The sequence below is a fragment of the Lissotriton helveticus genome (genome assembly GCF_964261635.1).
Source record: "Lissotriton helveticus chromosome 1_1 unlocalized genomic scaffold, aLisHel1.1 SUPER_1_unloc_86, whole genome shotgun sequence".
NCBI lineage: Eukaryota > Metazoa > Chordata > Amphibia > Caudata > Salamandridae > Lissotriton > Lissotriton helveticus.
Window position 1 is genome coordinate 848,066 of NW_027611732.1, and position 17,603 is coordinate 865,668.

The window sequence follows — 17,603 nt, forward strand, 5'->3', positions numbered from 1 at the left end:
AGTACGCCCAAAATTAAAAAATCCCAGCAAGGATTGTAGTTTTTTCAGAGTTGTAGGAGACCGTAAACATGCGCATTTCTCCAGGAAGTGAGGTGCGAGACTGCTATCTTCATTGTTGAGCTCATAGCCCAGGAGCAACACTGTGTACTCCACAATGTGTGACTTTGAAAGTTACATTTATAACCAAAGTCCGCAAACATAACTATGATGCGGTCAATGCAACACAGATGCGGCCATAATTTGTCATCCATGAGATAAATATCATCAATGTACGAGTACGCATCAGGATCAATGCCATCTAACAAAGGGACGACACCTGAGGCAAAGACGCCTGGGCTGTTTTTATAGCCCATAGCCAATCTTTTAAATTGTTTTTGTTTGCCGCCACAAGTGAACGCTGTCCATTGACTACTAACAGAGGACAGGTTATGACTAAAAAAGCCATTGGAAATGTCTAGTGTGGTCTTAGATCTTTTTCGCACCAGACTGTCAACGAGAGCTGAACTGTGGGTGTTCTGTACCGCACATTTACGAAAATGTGAATTTAAATGTCAATAGTCCAAAACCAGGCAGTACAACCCATCAGGTTTGGTAACAGTGAAACGAGGATTATTCATGGGTGACACAAATGTCTCAATCAAGCCTTTATATTCTAATTGTTCAAGGATTTCCACAACGGGAGCTTTAGCCTCTCGCCGCATGGGATATTGGGGTTGTGGCTGTGGCATAGACCGCAATGGAATCTCGTGTCTGGGAGAAAGTTTATCCCACCCAACTTGAGTAAGGTACAACGCAGGTGCAAGCACCAGAGCCCACTCTTCTGCAAAGTTCTGTGGACTGCTCCTTGGGCACGGTGCGCAGAAAACTAGGGAGGGTCACCTCCTCCCCTCTTGGAGCGGCCAAAACGAAAAGCAGGGGCCAGTCTGCCTCAGTTAATAGAATGTCATATGTAGAGGTCAGATGTTTCCAAAAAATCCCTTTTATTACACGTTGGATGTCACCTTCTATTAAAAGAACTATATCATATAGTCTGTCAGGGGGACCCACCCTAGTGTCAGTAGTTTCCACTGTGACAACGACGCCAACTCTGCCACCCTGATCGACAACCTCGACAACCTTGGCCTCAGACAACTTGTCACCGCACTCACCCACGCAGCCGGCCACACGCTGGACCCCGTCTTCTCCACAGGCACCCACGTCGACTTTGACCACACCACCGAACTCCACTGGACCGACCATCGCTGCATCCATTTCACCTTCAAGAAACCAACCACGCACCACCGCACCCAACAGCTGCCTCGCCGCTGCTGGAGCAAAGTCACCGAAGACCAGCTGATCAGCACCCTCGCCCAGAACCCACCCGCCGACCCCACCAACGCCGCAGCCTGCAACCTCAGACGGTGGATCGACAACTGCACCAACACCCTCGCCCGCTCAAGAAACCCTTCACCAGCCACATCAGCAAGAGAGCCACCTGGTTCACCGACAAGCTCCATACCTCCAAACGCGCATGCCGGAAACTGGAGAAGATATGGCTCCATGAACGCACACCGGACAACCACGCAGCCCACAAGGACGCAACCCGCAGACATCACCACCTCATCAGATTAGCCAAGAGATCCTCCTTCAAAGACCGCTTGGATAACAACGCACACAACAGCAAGGAGCTCTTCAGAATCGTAAAGAACTCTCCAACCCCAGCGCCAATGCCAACGACATCCCGCCCTCAGAAGAACTGTACGACTCACTAGCCATCTTCTTCTACCGCAAGATCGCTTACATCCACGACAGCTTCAACACCACAACCACCCCGACTATGTCAGACTCCACCTCCCCTGTGAACATTACTAGCGCCAACCGCCGGACCTCCTGGTCCAACGTCAACGACATCGAGACAAGCAAGGCCATGAACTCCATCCACTCAGGATCTCCGTCAGACCCGTGCCCACACCACGTATTCAACAAAGCAGACGCAGTCGTCACACCCCAACTACTGAAGGTCATCAACATCTCCTTCGAAACAGCGACATTCCCGGAAAGCTGGAAGCACGCCAAAATCAACACCCTCCTCGAAGCCCAAGGTGGACCCCAAGGACCTCAAGAACTTGCAGCCCATCTCCCTGCTCCCGTTCCTGGCAAAGGTCATCGAGAAAATCGTCAACATGCAATTGGCCAGCCACCTGGAAGACAACAAAATCTTGGACCCGGCCCAGTCCGGATTCAGACGAAACCACAGCATCGAGACAGCCCTCATCGCCGCCACAGACGACATCAGGCGCAAACAATGGCGAAACATCAGCCCTTATCCTCCTGGACCTGTCAGCCGCCTTCGACACGGTCTGCCATCGGACTCTAAAGACACGCCTTCTAGAAGCCGGAATACAAGAGAAGGCCCTTGACTGGACCACGTCCTTCCTCTCCGGCAGAACCCAGAGCGTCCGCCTCCCACCCTTCCGATCTGAAGCCACCGACATCATCTGTAGCGTCCCCTCAGGGCTCATTTCTCAGCCCGATGCTGTTCAATGTCTACATGGCCCCCCCTCACACAAGTGGCCCGCCATCACAACCTCAACATCATCTCCTACGCCATAATGACACCCAGCTCATCCTCTCTCTCACCAAGGACGCACACCCCACCAAAACCAACCTCCACGAGGGAATGAAGGCCGTCGCCGACTGGATGAGGAGAAGCAGTCTAAAGCTGATCTCAGACAAGATGGAGGTTCTCATCCTCGGACCCACCCCCTTAGCCTGGGATGACTCCTGGTGGTCGACCACACTAGGAACAGCACCAACACCCACTGACCATGCACACAACCTAGGATTCATCCTCGACTCCAACCTATTCTTGTCAAAGCAGGTCAACGCTGTCTCCTCCTGCTACAACACCCTCCGCATGCTCCGCAGAATCTACAAGTGGATCCTGACCGAAACAAGAAGAACGGTGACACAGACCCTCATCAGCACAAGACTGGACTACGGCAACGCACTCTATGCAGTAATCCCAGCCAAAATCCTACGACGACTAAAACGCATCCGGAAAAAACGCCTCCGCCTGCCTGATCGTCAACGTCCCCATAGCAGCCACATCACCCCCCACCTGAGAGACGTACACTGGCTCCCCGTCGACAAGAGGATCACCTTCAAGCTCCTCACTGACGCACACAAAGCACTCCACAACGCCAGACCAGCCTATCTGAACAGCAGACTCAGCTTCTACACCCCAACTCCACCAGCCTCGCCCTCGCCGCTGCCCCACGCATCCAACGAAGGACCTCCGGCGGCAGTTCCTTCTCCTACCTCACCGCCAAGACCTGGAACACCCTCCCTACCCACATAGGGCAGACCCAAGACTTACTCGCCTTCAGAAGACTCCTCAAGACCTGGCTCTTCGAGCAGTAGCAGCAACCCCATCCCCATAGCGCCTTGAGACCCTCTGTCAAGCGTTCACACATGAGGTTCCTGTTGTTTCCTTCTTGGAGATGCACGCTCCCAACCCCCCTATGAACTAATCAGTCAGCAAGGAGTTAAGCACTTGCACAACTGCGTAATCCACAAGGGAAAGGGGAAGTGGATAGAGAAACAAGACAAACAACACTGGATCTCTTCCTGAGATGGCAGCTCTGTTTCTAGTTTGAAGTGTTCAGGACTTCAGGTTCATTCGTACCTTCACAAAATAACAACAATCCTTCAAGTCTCAAAATAACACTTTGCTTTTCTTTGAAATATTGCTAAAATTACTATTACATACCTATATCTGTGAAGACCTTTCTAACACTCCCATGATTGTCAGGTTTCAATATTTCTGGGTTAATGCCTTTAAGAACAATACGCAAATAAAATGAATAATCAAAACAATGCACCAAGATATCAGCAATCATTGGTTAATGGTTTGTGTTTGATTTAGTATTCAATTTGACACCAAACGTGGCCGACCTGACAAGTGTGTGCTGCTGTCCTTAAAAGGGATTCTGAGAATAAAAGACAAAAAAATAAACAACAACAATATCCTCCTTTTAGGAAGTTTAACCTCTGTCCTGTATTGGAATTCTGTCCTGTATACGAATTCTCCTATGTCAAATTATACATTGAATACACATGACTTAAAGAATCTTCAAAACACTGTTTAGGTTTATTTTTTAATAAAACAGTTATTGTCTCTGCTGAAATGTCAATAACGATTTTCTATATTGATTTGTCCATCAACTATGTTCATAAGAAATGACAATTGAAAATAAACTTGCTTTAAATATATGCCAAGTTCCAAAAATCCGTTTTACAATCAAGAAAATGATTTTCTAGCTCTCGAGTCTTTTACAAATAAGAAGCTTGTCTTTACCAATGCTTGTTTTTTGATCCCGAGTTGCTTGGTAACCAGATCTCTTACTTGTTTACACAGGAAATCGGATCGACGAGAGAAGGCTCAACCGGAACTGAAGATCAAGGGAACTGAAGCCGCCGGTGCCTTTCGGAGATCGGAGGACGACGAAGGAATCACAAATTGGAAGGTAAGTTTTTAAAGGGAAAACGGGAACTGAGGTTTTCTAAGGGAATCGGGAACAGAAGCTAGCGGAAGGAATTCCAGACGGGAGGGAAGCGGAACCAAAAGAAAGGGACTGAATCAGACGGGTCTCAGATGCCAAACAGGAACACTCGCGGTGATGCTGTTGCACGACGCGAAGCGTCACTGTGAGCGAGGGCAGGATATTTATAGTCTTTGCTTGGGCGTTCCTTCACCTGCTCACGTGTATTCAGGAAACCGTTCAAAACGTGAGAGTGAAAAGGCTCTTGTATTAAGTTCTACACGTGCATAAAACTTGAACAGTAACAATCATTGCTAGCTGCAAGAAAATGTACCAACAAACATTGCTAGCTACAAATGAATCACTAGCAGTACTTGCCACACAATAAACAGTACTTGTCACACAATACGAGAACATGCATAATTAAAGGGATTAACTTGCAATGGCAAAAGAACCCATGACACCCTCACGGGTAAGTAGCGCGCTTTACAAGTACTCTGATTGATTGATTGATAAAAGTATCAGTTGCTGTCGCCTTCAGATATGGCTGCAGTGCTTGCCGCACTATTGTAACCTCCACTGCGCTGTCGAGCAGCGTTAATATCCATGTCAGGTTCCGAAGCTGTGTTCTCACTAGCCGTGGCATACCTTACGGTTAATGCAGCAACTTTCTTTTTCTGAAAATGAAGGCGTTAACGTAGCAAGTCGTCCTGCTTGCCTTTACCATCAGAGGGGCGGGGCTGCTCACGTCCTTCTGGGGCACTCCGACCCCTGCCGTGTTCTCTGCCACCGGCTTGTGTGCCCGATGTTTTCTCTGAAGAACGACGAGAACGTTGCTCAGGTACCTGAAATCTATACGAAGACCTAATTCTTGCGTGGTCGCACAAATCATAAGTGCGCTCAGTAGACACTGGTATCAGCGCGGCCGGACGCGACCCTTGCTCCTATTGCTGCTTCCTCTGTTTTTTATTCTTCAAATTCTGTTTTGGAAAATTTGGACGGTCGTCTTTAGTAGACTTTGCCATCCGAGTCTGCGGTTGAGTTGCCGTTTTAGAAAAAGGCTTAACACCCAAACTATTGCGGCCAAGGGTCTTATAAGCCTCCGCAATAATTCTCGGTAGCGCTCGGGGTTTGTCGACGTCACGGGACAAGGGGCAAAGAATTCGACACCTGAAAGTTAACCGCATCTCCCTTTACATTACAAAAGATGAGATCAGCAAGTACGTCAAACACTCCAAAGAGCCTCATTCCCAACTCGACAGCCGCCTCCGGACTGTGCTCATCCTGAACACGCTTGATCACAGAGGGCAAGACAGTCATAGACGGCGTGCCAAAACACTTCGCATATACTGCTGCAAATACTTTACCCCAATTCTCACAATCTGTTACCTCTGGCAATAAGTCTTTCTGCAAACTAATTGTGAGAATCCTGTGTTTTTCCACAGGAGTGGTATTAGGAAACACTGCTTCCCGTTGGTCAAATTTCTAAGCAAGCCAATAAGGCATTTCGTGCTTAGTTTGGGGGTGCTTTCCCATTACCGAATTAACCGAATTAACCATGACGGGACTAATCGGCATCCCGGCCGGTCCAACTTGTTGCGCTGCAAGAAACATAATGAACTAAAGCCCTATGTACCCCAACAAAAGAGGTATAAAGTTGACACAAGTCGTCAATCGGGGCATTGAGATAACGTGGATATGGTGTGAACCCGGCTAAGACTGGCAAAGTGGCCCCAGGAATTGACAAGGGATCTAACCGAAACGGAGTTACGGTGTGGGGGAGGGTGCCAATAAACCAAACACAATGCTGCCATGCCGAAATTGGAATCTCTTGTGTACTATATGGAGTATAGTTCATAGGAATCGCTGTGTGAGTGTATGTTTGGAACATATCCTCATCCGCATTTATTGCAGGAAACGTAACCCAAGAGTAGAAAAGCTCAAAGGGGAACGCTGAATCAGCACTCACCACAAAGATAACAGACATACCATCGTCTGGTACTCCAAACTGCGTCAGATGACGCTGGAGCGCTGCCCGACTATGCTGAGCTATATCAATATCACACATAAGGATATGGAGAAGAAAAACTATTTATAGAAATTGCAGCACAAAAAGGGTAGTTATTCAAAACATGAACCTTTTTATAAATCTCAAGCTTGAATTAACCTATAACACATTCGTATAGGTAGGTTAATCAGTCACGCCTGTTAACCGGAAACAGTGGTGAGGGTATTGTGATACAGATACAAGCACTAATCAAGACGTTGGGCGCCATGTTGCGGGGATTCTGCTCATGCACAGAACTATGCACTGGAAACCAGGACCTCAGTGTATTGTGGTGTACCAAAAACCCACATCAGTGCCCAGAACCCCTATCCAACTAGCATCAGTGTCTCATTCGTTCTCCGTACTACAGCAAAGCTACCAATGATTAGACAACCCAGAACAAGTGACTTTGGGACCTCTCAGGAATAGTGGACATCAAGAACACTCTTTCATTTTTATTCTCATAAATGTCCGCAATGTGAGTAATCAGAGACAAGGTATAGTTTAAAATGTTTATTTCAACTACGTGCTCTAAGATGCAGTATATTTGCTAACATAAGTAAAAATATGCAAAAAATCAACACAATCAGCATTGTTACAGTTCCATAAAATACAAAGGGAGAAATCATATTATAATGATAGTGGAACCAGGTCTATAGCGCCTTGTGTACCACCCTCCCCTTGCTAGGTATTATAATAATGGAGGATCTCAAGGTTAAAACGGGGACAGCATACCTCCAAAGTCAGGTGAAGTGAATCACTTCCCAGATCAGTACAGCTCTTTGTTGATGGAAAGGTTTTTTTCCAAGTGTTAGTCTCATGCATGCAGAGCAATATTAAAAGCACCTGAGTTTCAGAAATGAGCAGCTGTGTTTGTGTTGTGTTTAGAGCGTGGGCCGATCAACCTGCATCAACAGCATTCATTGTTATTTTAACCTTGAACACTTTGTGCAGACTTGAAGTCGCAGTGTGAGTCCAGAGATGTGAAAAACAGATCATTCTCATGTGAAGGAAAAGCAAGCAGTTTGTCTTTATAAAAACAGAGACATGTAGTGTCATGTGCAAAAGCAGCAAAATGGCGTTTGAGCAACTAACTCACTTATACTAATATAGCAATGTGTGCAGGCAGAATCGTATTCATCCCTACACTTTTACAGGTAGCATGAACAGTAACACTTGGATGTTTTTCTTTGTAACTCTTCATCGCTAAATAAAAACCACCAGTGTTTATTTTCTTTTATTCCATATTGTGCTAGTCTCCTGGTGGATTTCCTGTTATATCACATTGTTTTTTCTATGTGTAGCGAAGTGAACAATCACTGGGAACAGACACTTTTATTATTCTACAAATCGTTGGTTTTCTTCTTTTCTTCTAGTCGAGTCTTCATTCATCTGGTATTTGAATATCCCACAGAATAATATATTTGTTCCTGTAATTCTTTCATCTCACAATAACTGCACTGTTCTGCTCCTGTCTATGTCCTCAGATGAGTCAATATTATTGTTAATGTTCTTAATTTTTTTCTGAATTCACTGCATCTCTAGGAATTATTCTAAGTGAGTTAAATGAAGGTGTGTGTACGCTGAGGCTATGTAGGATCAGAAATTGACAAAAGCTCATCACAATTTTAGTGCAATTGTAAGGTTTACCCCAGGTGTGTTCACAATTGACAAAATCACTTCTGACATTCATTGCAATGCTCTTTTTTCCTCTGTGTGTGTTAGTTGATGTATTCGTAGGTTTAATAACTGAAAGAAGACATTCACACATTCACTGCACCTGAAAGGATTTTTCTCTGTGTGCATTAACTGATGAATCCTTAATGCGAACGATGATCTAAAGGTACTTCTACACTCACTACAGTTGTACGGTATTTACAGAGTGTGTGTAAGCTGATGTCTACATAGGCTTGATAATTGACTACATTTCTTCTCACATTCATTACATTTGAAGGCTTTTCTTCTGTGTGTGTTCGCTGATGCCTGCTTAGGAGTGATAATGGACTGCAGCTTTTCAAGCATTCATAGCATTTAAAAGATTATTTTCCCCTTTGTGAGCTCGCTGATAATTTCTTAATGCTGAAGAGTAAGTAAAACTACTGCCACATTCTTGCAATGGTATGTTTTTCCCCTGTGTGTGCTCTCTGATGTGTGTGGAGGTTTGATAGATCCCTAAAGCTACTTCCACATTCACCGCAATGGTATGGTTTTTCCTCAGTGTGTATTCGTTGATGTCTCCGGAGGTCTGTTAACCGACTGAAGCTCTGCACACATTCCTTGCAATGGTATGGTTTTTCCCCTGTGTGTGTTCTCTGATGTGTTTGGAGATGTGCTAACCGACTGAAGCTCTGCACACATTCACTGCAATGGTATGGTTTTTCCCCTGTGTGTATTCTCTGATGTCTGTGGAGGCCTGTATTTCGACTGAAACTCTTTACACATTCACTGCAATGGTATGGTTTTTCCCCTGTGTGTATTCGCTGATGTCTTTGGAGGTGTGCTAACTGTCTGAAGTTCTTTACACATTCATTGCAATGGTATGGTTTTTCCCCTGTGTGTATTCGCTGATGTCTTTGGAGGTATAATAACCGACTGAAGCTCTGCACACATTCACTGCAATGGTATGGTTTTTCCCCTGTGTGTATTCTCTGATGTGTGTGGAGGTCTGCAATGTTTCTGAAGCTCTTTACACATTCACTACAATGGTATGGTTTTTCCCCTGTGTGTATTCGCTGATGTCTCCGGAGTTCTGTTAACTGACTGAAGCACTTTACACATTCATTGCAATGGTATGGTTTTTCCCCTGTGTGTGTTCGCTGATGTCTTTGGAGGTGTGATAACTGACTGAAGCTCTTCAAACATTCATTGCAATGGTATGGTTTTTCCCCTGTGTGTGTTCGCTGATGTGTTTGGAGATGTGCTAACCGACTGAAGCTCTGCACACATTCACTGCAATGGTATGGTTTTTCCCCTGTGTGTATTCTCTGATGTCTGTGGAGGCCAGTATTTTGACTGAAGCTCTTCACACATTCACTGCAATGGTAAGGTTTTTCCCCTGTGTGTGTTCGCTGATGTGTTTGGAGTTCTGTTAACGTACTGAAACTCTTCACACATTCACTGCAATTGTATGTTTTTTCCCCTGTGTGTATTCTCTGATGTCTGCGGAGGTGTGATAATTGACTGAAGCTCTTTACACATTCTTTGCAATGGTATGGTTTTTCCCCTGTGTGTGTTCGCTGATGTGTTTGGAGTTCTTGTAACCGACTGAAGCTCTTCACACATTCACTGCAATCGTATGGTTTTTCCCCTGTGTGTATTTTCTGATGTACGTGTAGCTGTGAAATCTGATTGAAGTTCTTTCCACATTCCTTGCAATGGTATGGTTTTTCCCCTGTGTGTGTTCGCTGATGTGTTTGGAGTTCTGCTAACGTACTGAAACTCTTGGCACATTCACTGCAATGGTATGGTTTTTCCCCTGTGTGTATTCTCTGATGTCTGTGGAGGTTTGCAATTTGATTGAAGCTCTTTACACATTCCTTGCAATGGTATGCTTTTTCCCCTGTGTGTATTCTCTGATGTGTGTGGAGGTTTGCAATTTGACTGAAGCTCTTTACACATTCATTGGAATGGTATGGCTTTTCCCCTGTTTGTATTCGCTGATGCTCTTTTATGGTTTCTAATTGGCTAAAGTTTTTGACATATTCAGTGGAATTGCATGATTTTTTTCCTGACCGTGTTTCCTGAAGGGTCAGCATAGTTAATAAACTACTTACTTGTGTTATTTTCACATTCCCTGTATGTGTGTTATATTTTGATTTCCGATTTAACAATAAAATACAAGACTCACTAAATACCTGCCACATTCATAATATCAGTAAGGCTTCCGTGTGGGTGATTGCATCTTTAGATTGGATAATGGCTTTGCATGCTTGCGGGTAAAGCTTAATCTTACTTCCGGTAGGTGCAAATTGGGACAATACTCTGTACTTCAGAGAGCAGATCTCCGGTTTCCTTTAGCCTTCAGTTGTTAGGCTCCACTTCGTTGTGCTTTTCCCTGGTGCCTGTGGTTTGGCTAGAAAGACTTAACAATACACCGAGAGCACTGAATGCTGGTCTGTTGCCAGTTTAGATAGCGAAGCACTGCTCTAGCCATATCATGATGGTGAAGCGACTCGTAATGTGTACAGCTACTCCAAAGAGTGTCCCAGGGCAAAGCACAGGTCAGAAAAGAAAGCAAATCCGGTTGTTTCAAACATGGACAAAAAGCCAAGTTTTCAACCTTTTTTAAACATTATCATGTTGCTAACAGCTCAAAGCTGAAGAGGGAGTTTGTTCCAAGCTACGGATCCCAAATAGACACGAGACCTTCCTCCAACTCTCATACCGGCCTCATGATCAAAGCTGGTGTTGGACGCTTGTTTATACAGCAGGTGGTTTGTCAGTTTTGTTGTCTTAATTTTGTTGAGGTCATTTCTTCGTCTTGGGGTGTTGAGGTGCAGAGCTCAGACTCGGACACTCACTGAATTGCCTTTGACTGCGTCTTCCTGGATCTGTACTCTGCCTCTGATGCATTGATGTTTTTGGAGCTCCTAATTTTTGGTAATTTTTGCAGGTTTGATGTGTTATCTTCATTATTCATAATCAATCCGTGCATTTAAGGCCTATTTTCTGTTGGATTGAAAGAAATGTAATATTACTAAATGCAAATGTAATAGAATGTGAATACACAATATTTAACCAGCTGGATAAGACATCTCTTCTCTACCAAATTTGAAATATAGTAAGGAACATTTTACCATACATGGATATTTAATAAAAATGTGGTTGAACATGTCACATCTTATTTACTTCTGAGAAGGCAGTGATTTACCATTGTTCAGAGTAAATTACTAAGGAAAGGGCAGCTACAGAGCACTCGTGCTAGAGGTACAGTTTTGGGTAGATACACATGGATAAGATTTCATTTAAACAGAACAGATTGTGGAAAAAGAGAGGAATCAGGAAGCGCTGCCGTTAATTCAGTTTCAGGAAGTATCTACCTTAGGTAGCTCTTCAGGAAGTGTATAACAAAGGTAACTCTTCAGGAAGTGAATAACAAAGGTAACTCTTTATGAACTGTATAACAAAGGTAACTCTTCAGGAAGTATATATGACAAAGGTAACTCCGGAAATCTTTTTCCGCAATGCTTTCCTGTTCGCACTGGATCAGCTCAAATGCCAACTGCCACCTTTACCTTGCTTGTTACTAAAGACAGGGGTCCCTGTTTACACAGGGTGGTCACTCCTTGACCACAAGGGAGATGTCTTCAGTCTTCTAGTCGGTATAGAATGTCGAAGGTCCAAGAGTTTCATTTCAGAGTTTCGTTCCTGGATAATCTAAAGTCCTGGGGACACAGCACCTATCTTTATACTAAGAAAATGGGCTGGATTACCCACTAGGTCCCTCCTATGGGTGCACCTGGGAAGGGGTGGTTACACCCCTTACCCTTTGTCCAGTATCGCGCCAGAGTGGGGCTGCAGTGCCCCAGCAACTGGTTTGCACCGGGCTATGCATGGAGCATCTTGTGTGCCCCAGGCAGTGTCTGGAAAAGCATTGTTCCATTCAACCCACACTGCCCCAATACACTACAGGCTGTCTGGGGAGGTCCTAGCACCTCCCTCGACAGGAAACCCATTATCCAGGCCTCCTTTGCTGGAGTTTCATGCAGCAGCAGGAGGTCAGACTCGTGTCTGTGGCAGCAGCATCCATTTTGTGATGCTGAAGCTCTCTTTAACTCTAACCGGGTAAAGCAGTAACATACATGTCTTTTCCCTCTAGAAGGGTGGAATGCTACCCCCGCCGCCGGAATTGGTGGGAGGGGGAAGTATTCCAAAGTGGTTGACACCTTACACCACATGTTTTGATAAAGCCACACCAAAGTTAGCATTTAACCGTGAGGATTATAATGCACTTAAGAGTATATGGTATGGCTAAATCATAGAACAGCTATAAGGACATGGTTCTGAAAGCTGCAGAGGGGCTCAGCTCATGCTAGGGCACCCTCTCACATAAAACCAAGCACTCTGCCTCCAGGATTGTCGAGGCCTACCATGGGAGTGACTTATAGGTGCATATGTGTCTATATATAAAGGTAGATATAGGTATACTAAATCTAAGTAAGGGGTGATTACACCACCTTACTTAAGCTGAGTGATCAACCTGTGGTGTCAGTTTGGATGGCCAGACAGGGGTGGCATAATACATGCTTCAGCCCCTGGTAGGCCTTGGATGCACCTATGCCCTGGGTACCTATGGTACACTACACAGGGGCTCACAGAGGTGACCCAATACCAAATCTGGTATGTACCTAAAGTACATGGAGTCCATTTTATAGGGAGAGCAGATAGCCTGGAGCCCCGAATAGCAGGATCCCAGACCAACTAAGTCGAAAACCAGCATAAGAGAAGGCAAAAAGTTGGGGTAACCATATAATCAGATGTCCACCTTCCTACACAGTGTCTTCACAGTGTTGGAAATTATCAATTTTATTAACAGTACAATATTAACTCACCACTGCTGTGGCTTGCAGTCATAAGGCTATTATGAACGGACTATGTTGTGTGCCAGAATGCCTGTGAATAGCTTAGCAAGAATGCTTGGGAGAGAGATTGGTCTCATGATGAGCAGGCCTAGGGGGTTTGCCAGGGCCTGTGAATAACTGTTATTACTGTTTCTCTCTTGGTGTCAGTGGGCTTGTCTGTGTCCTCAGCTCTTTCAACAATGTTTGAAAACAAAACTAGTCAGATGATAGCTGCCAGGTGTACATGTTTTGCACGTGCAGAATCACACACTAGTAACTGTAGTGCATGCATGATTCACCTTGTCAGTTTGTGAGCAAGTGAGCATTCACAGACCCCAATCTGACTTTTTCTGACACTGGAAACAGAAGAAGAGTTTCACTTCAACTTCAACAAAATGCTGGAGTAACTCTCTTTCCAGGGTAGGAAGAGAAATGGATCACCCTCTAAGCGTGGTGGCGAGTAGTGCTATACGGTTCATAGCACCATTTATCTGGGGGAAACTGGGGAAATGGTACAAGGCACTGGGGAAATGGCATGTGATGACAATGTGACATGACATTTCCGCTAAACCTGCTTTTACACTTTTTTTGAGCTGTCTGTGTTCAGTTTATCAAGGCCCAGGGTTTAGTTTCAAGTCAAGAGATAGTACAGGATTAGACTAATTATAATGTCATAGATACCAACAAATGCCTTTAACACGTATGCCTTTACCATGCAATGCCTTTACCACATATGCCTTTACCACGTAACACCTTTACCATGCATATGCCTTGACCATGCATAATGAAGGATTTACAAAAATGGCCCTGCCAGTAAATGGTGGGTGCCCTTGAGCCCATCCAGGGCACCCACATGATCAATGTTGAGGGCCCCCAAAGTCCCCAGGACGCCAGCGGGAGCCAGCATTGTTCCTACCCGTAGGGAGCAGCTTTAAATCCTGTGCTCTACGGGCAGGAACAAGTTTTTCATGTGTTTCTCTGCCCGCTTTATAAGCTGTGCATTGTGGGGAGTGTAAGTTATAGTTAGCCCAGGTAACTATAACTGCTCAGTTTCTACGGCTTTGAGTATGTAAAATCTGAACCTAAGTAAACGTCTCTGTAACCTTTGTTTTTTTCGGTGTATTTCTAAGGTTTTTGATGCTATTTCCTACCTATAACGTCTCTGTAAACTATGGGTTTTTTTCAGTGAAAATATCTCTCTCTTTCTCTCTCTCTCTCTGTGTCTCTCTCTCTCTTTATATATATATATATATATATATATATATAGAGAGAGAGAGAGACAGATATATATATATATATATGTGTATATATACATAATTTATGACTTATTATTATTAGAGACAACTCTATAAGGCCTTGTAGAATGCATTATTTATAGATTGTAAATAATTGTTGTGACAGAATAACTTACTGCCATGAATGAGGAAATGATATCATCATCTCGCACGCAGCACTTTAAGAGTACTTCACAGGAATGGAAGAAAGCAATTACAGACAAGAAACTGTGAAAATTATAAACTCATTTACATAGATGGCAGATAAAACCAGGAATCGCCAACTAAGGGCGAGTGAACTACTCAATGATGATGAAACAACTCCCTCAACTAGCACAAATACAAGAGGAACAGAAGGAGGAAAGGGAAAAGAAAAAGATAACAGAACAATAGTAAATTTCCTAAGAGAATTACAACAAAACCGGATCTTAGAAATTACCAAATGGTGGGAAAAAACGACATTAGAAAAATATATAGATTTTAAAAGAGTCCCTAGAGGGCTACGGATACTCATCAGCCCACATTGAACGATCTAGACCTTGATTTGATAAAATTATGGCAACAGGACACCAATGAGTGTTCCTTTAAACTCATGAGATCATTAATCATACACGCTGAGAGGAAATTGGAGAAAATTACGAGCATAATCCAATCACTGGAACAAGAGTTAGCGAAAATCCCGGTATCTGAAGAAAACAAGGAATTAATTGAAAATATGGAGAAAAAATTAAACAAACATGAGACGGAGGTAGAGAAACAAAAAGCAAACAAATTCACGAGGGCGCATATACACGTTTGCCCGCAAGTACGACACTCTAAGAAGTAGAGTTGTGATGGACAAGTGCGCTGGAACAGTAAATACCGATACAATAGACAGTTCAGAAATCAGCTCAGCTGATGAGGACACAGTAACAACTAGACTGGATTTTCGCGGGGAGATACAATTGGGGCAAATGATAACGCGACAAAGAGGAAGAGGCAGAATCAACACGTGTGGGAGAGGACAACCAAAACCACAAGTAGAAGGGGCAGAAGAAGGAGAAAAGCCAAAGAGAGGAAAAGGAAAGCAAAAATAATAAACAAGATACAAATTTGGTCCTGAACATATCTGACAAACAACTAACGGACGTTCAAATCAAACTATTGAATCAAGGACTATCCTACTGCCCCAACAAGGATATGGATATCCCCAATGTATGAATTGATCTCTACAAGTTTTGTAGGAAAATTAAACTTAAAAAATACTTTACGGAGAAGACACCTCAACCAAATGCCTGTCAATCAGAATAAACAAATCCATCCTTAAGTGCCCAAAAATATCTACCAGCACTCAGAGCATTAGCATCATTGAGAGAGGATGAATCATCAAACATAGAGACAAGTCAAGATTCGTTCACATCAGATACTGACTTCTGTAACACTATTGGACTGACAACAAACATAGGAGGTGAAAGTGGACTAAGAAAACAGTCCAGGTTCTGTCCACAGATGCCACCCTGGAATAAAATTGACCTATTCCATGAAATAATGGTAGAAGAAGTTACTAAGATGTCAAGCAGATCTATCGCCAATAAGAACATGGATTGGAATAATAACAACAATAAAAAAATGTGGAACCTCTCGCCAAAAGAATATCAGGCAATCACAGAACTCAAAAACGATCCTACAATAATAATCAAATCCTCGGATAAAGGAGGAAACATTTGTAGTGTGTTTATCTAGGTACCTGAATCGATATTCCTATTCTTTGCCCTTGTCCGGTTATAAATCAATAATATCCCTACAACGGCATAGAAACCCTTTTCATAATTCAGTCATAGCGCATGCTGTCACATTAAGCAAGCCTATTCCTCCAGCCCCCTAGAAAGCACACCGAGTTCTTAAACAAATCCAAGCCTCCAGCAACCTGGGAAATCCCCGCTGCTTTGTTTTGATTTCGTCCGAGAACTCCTGCGAGCACTAAGAGAACGGCCAGTTCTTAGTGACATCTTTATTGATGTCTTATGTCCAGCCTTACGTCAAACCCGGCACCTTTCAGGTATAAATATACCAACGTTGCCTTAAGCAAACACACGGTGGTAATCCTGGAGCAGAGCAGCTATCTACTTCCGAAGAGCTGATGCGAGAGCCCACGGACGCTGCCCCTCCCTTTTGACGCGCTGAGAAAGACGCTGTCTTTTCTCTTGCCGAGAAATCCAGCCTCCGGCGTTTCCAGCTTACCCTTGCGGCTCACTGGGATACCGAGTCCTGAGAGAGAGATACCAGCCCTCCTGCCTTCTAAATACCCAGGTACTGAACTGACTAAACCCTTACAGAGAATTCTTGAGTCAGATTCTTGGCAAAACAAACTTAACTTAAACTGCTACTTACTTACTTCCTCCCACGTATTAGGCTTAGGTCAGGTACACCGGGGTAGGCATAGTTAGAAGCACCAGTTGAGTACGATTAGTCAATGTATATATGTATGTATCTATTTTATCCATTTTAAAGTATCATATGGCTAAGAAACCATATCCATGCTTTTACAGTATTATTTTATAATCTTGCTTTTACTGTATGCACTTTACTTAACTATAAGTATTGCAATTGTAGCAATTCATTTCTCTTGTATGAGGAAAGAGACTGCTCAATAAATAACACCTTTTATTGAAAACGCCCGTCTCTCTTTTTCTCTGGAATCTGGTGAAACTAAGTACGCACTTATTGACTGAGTGAAATAGCTGTCTTTTGTTTTCACACGACTCTAGAGATATACTCTTATTCAGGGAGAGCAAAGTTGTCATGTTTTATGGTTGTCAGAAACTAAATCCCTTCTTGTCTATCCAGGGAGGTTAAACTCCTCCTCGCTTATTCGAGAACGTTTCTAGTGAACTCTGAGCTAGCTGGCAAACACTTAAGTCTAATATAGTCAGTAGAGACCTAGTTAACCTCAGTCCTACGTCTACACTACTGAAGATATTATTCCAATGCGCAGAGCCTATTGGGACTATAGGAACTACACTATACATTGTGGTCCAAAATGAGGCAAAGCGACAGTTGGAGAATCAATATCATGAGCTATTGGCCAACAACCCGATGGAGGAATGGACGAATGAATACCATACACTCTTGCTAGGTTGGAAAGAAAGAGGCCTAATTGATTTTGATAAATATTGCTACTTGAAAACAGACAATATGATCATAGCTACTATCTACTTTC

General features: G+C 43.8%; 1 protein-coding gene across 1 annotated transcript in view; it reads right to left on the minus strand.

Moving 5' to 3' along the window:
* Positions 1–17,603, minus strand: part of LOC144806561 (uncharacterized) — a 171,116-nt gene that overhangs the window by 82,394 nt on the left and 71,119 nt on the right. The window contains 1 exon segment of the mRNA XM_078672898.1: positions 8,682–11,238. Coding sequence (XP_078529024.1) covers positions 8,682–10,433 — 1,752 coding nt within the window. The 5' untranslated portion in view covers positions 10,434–11,238.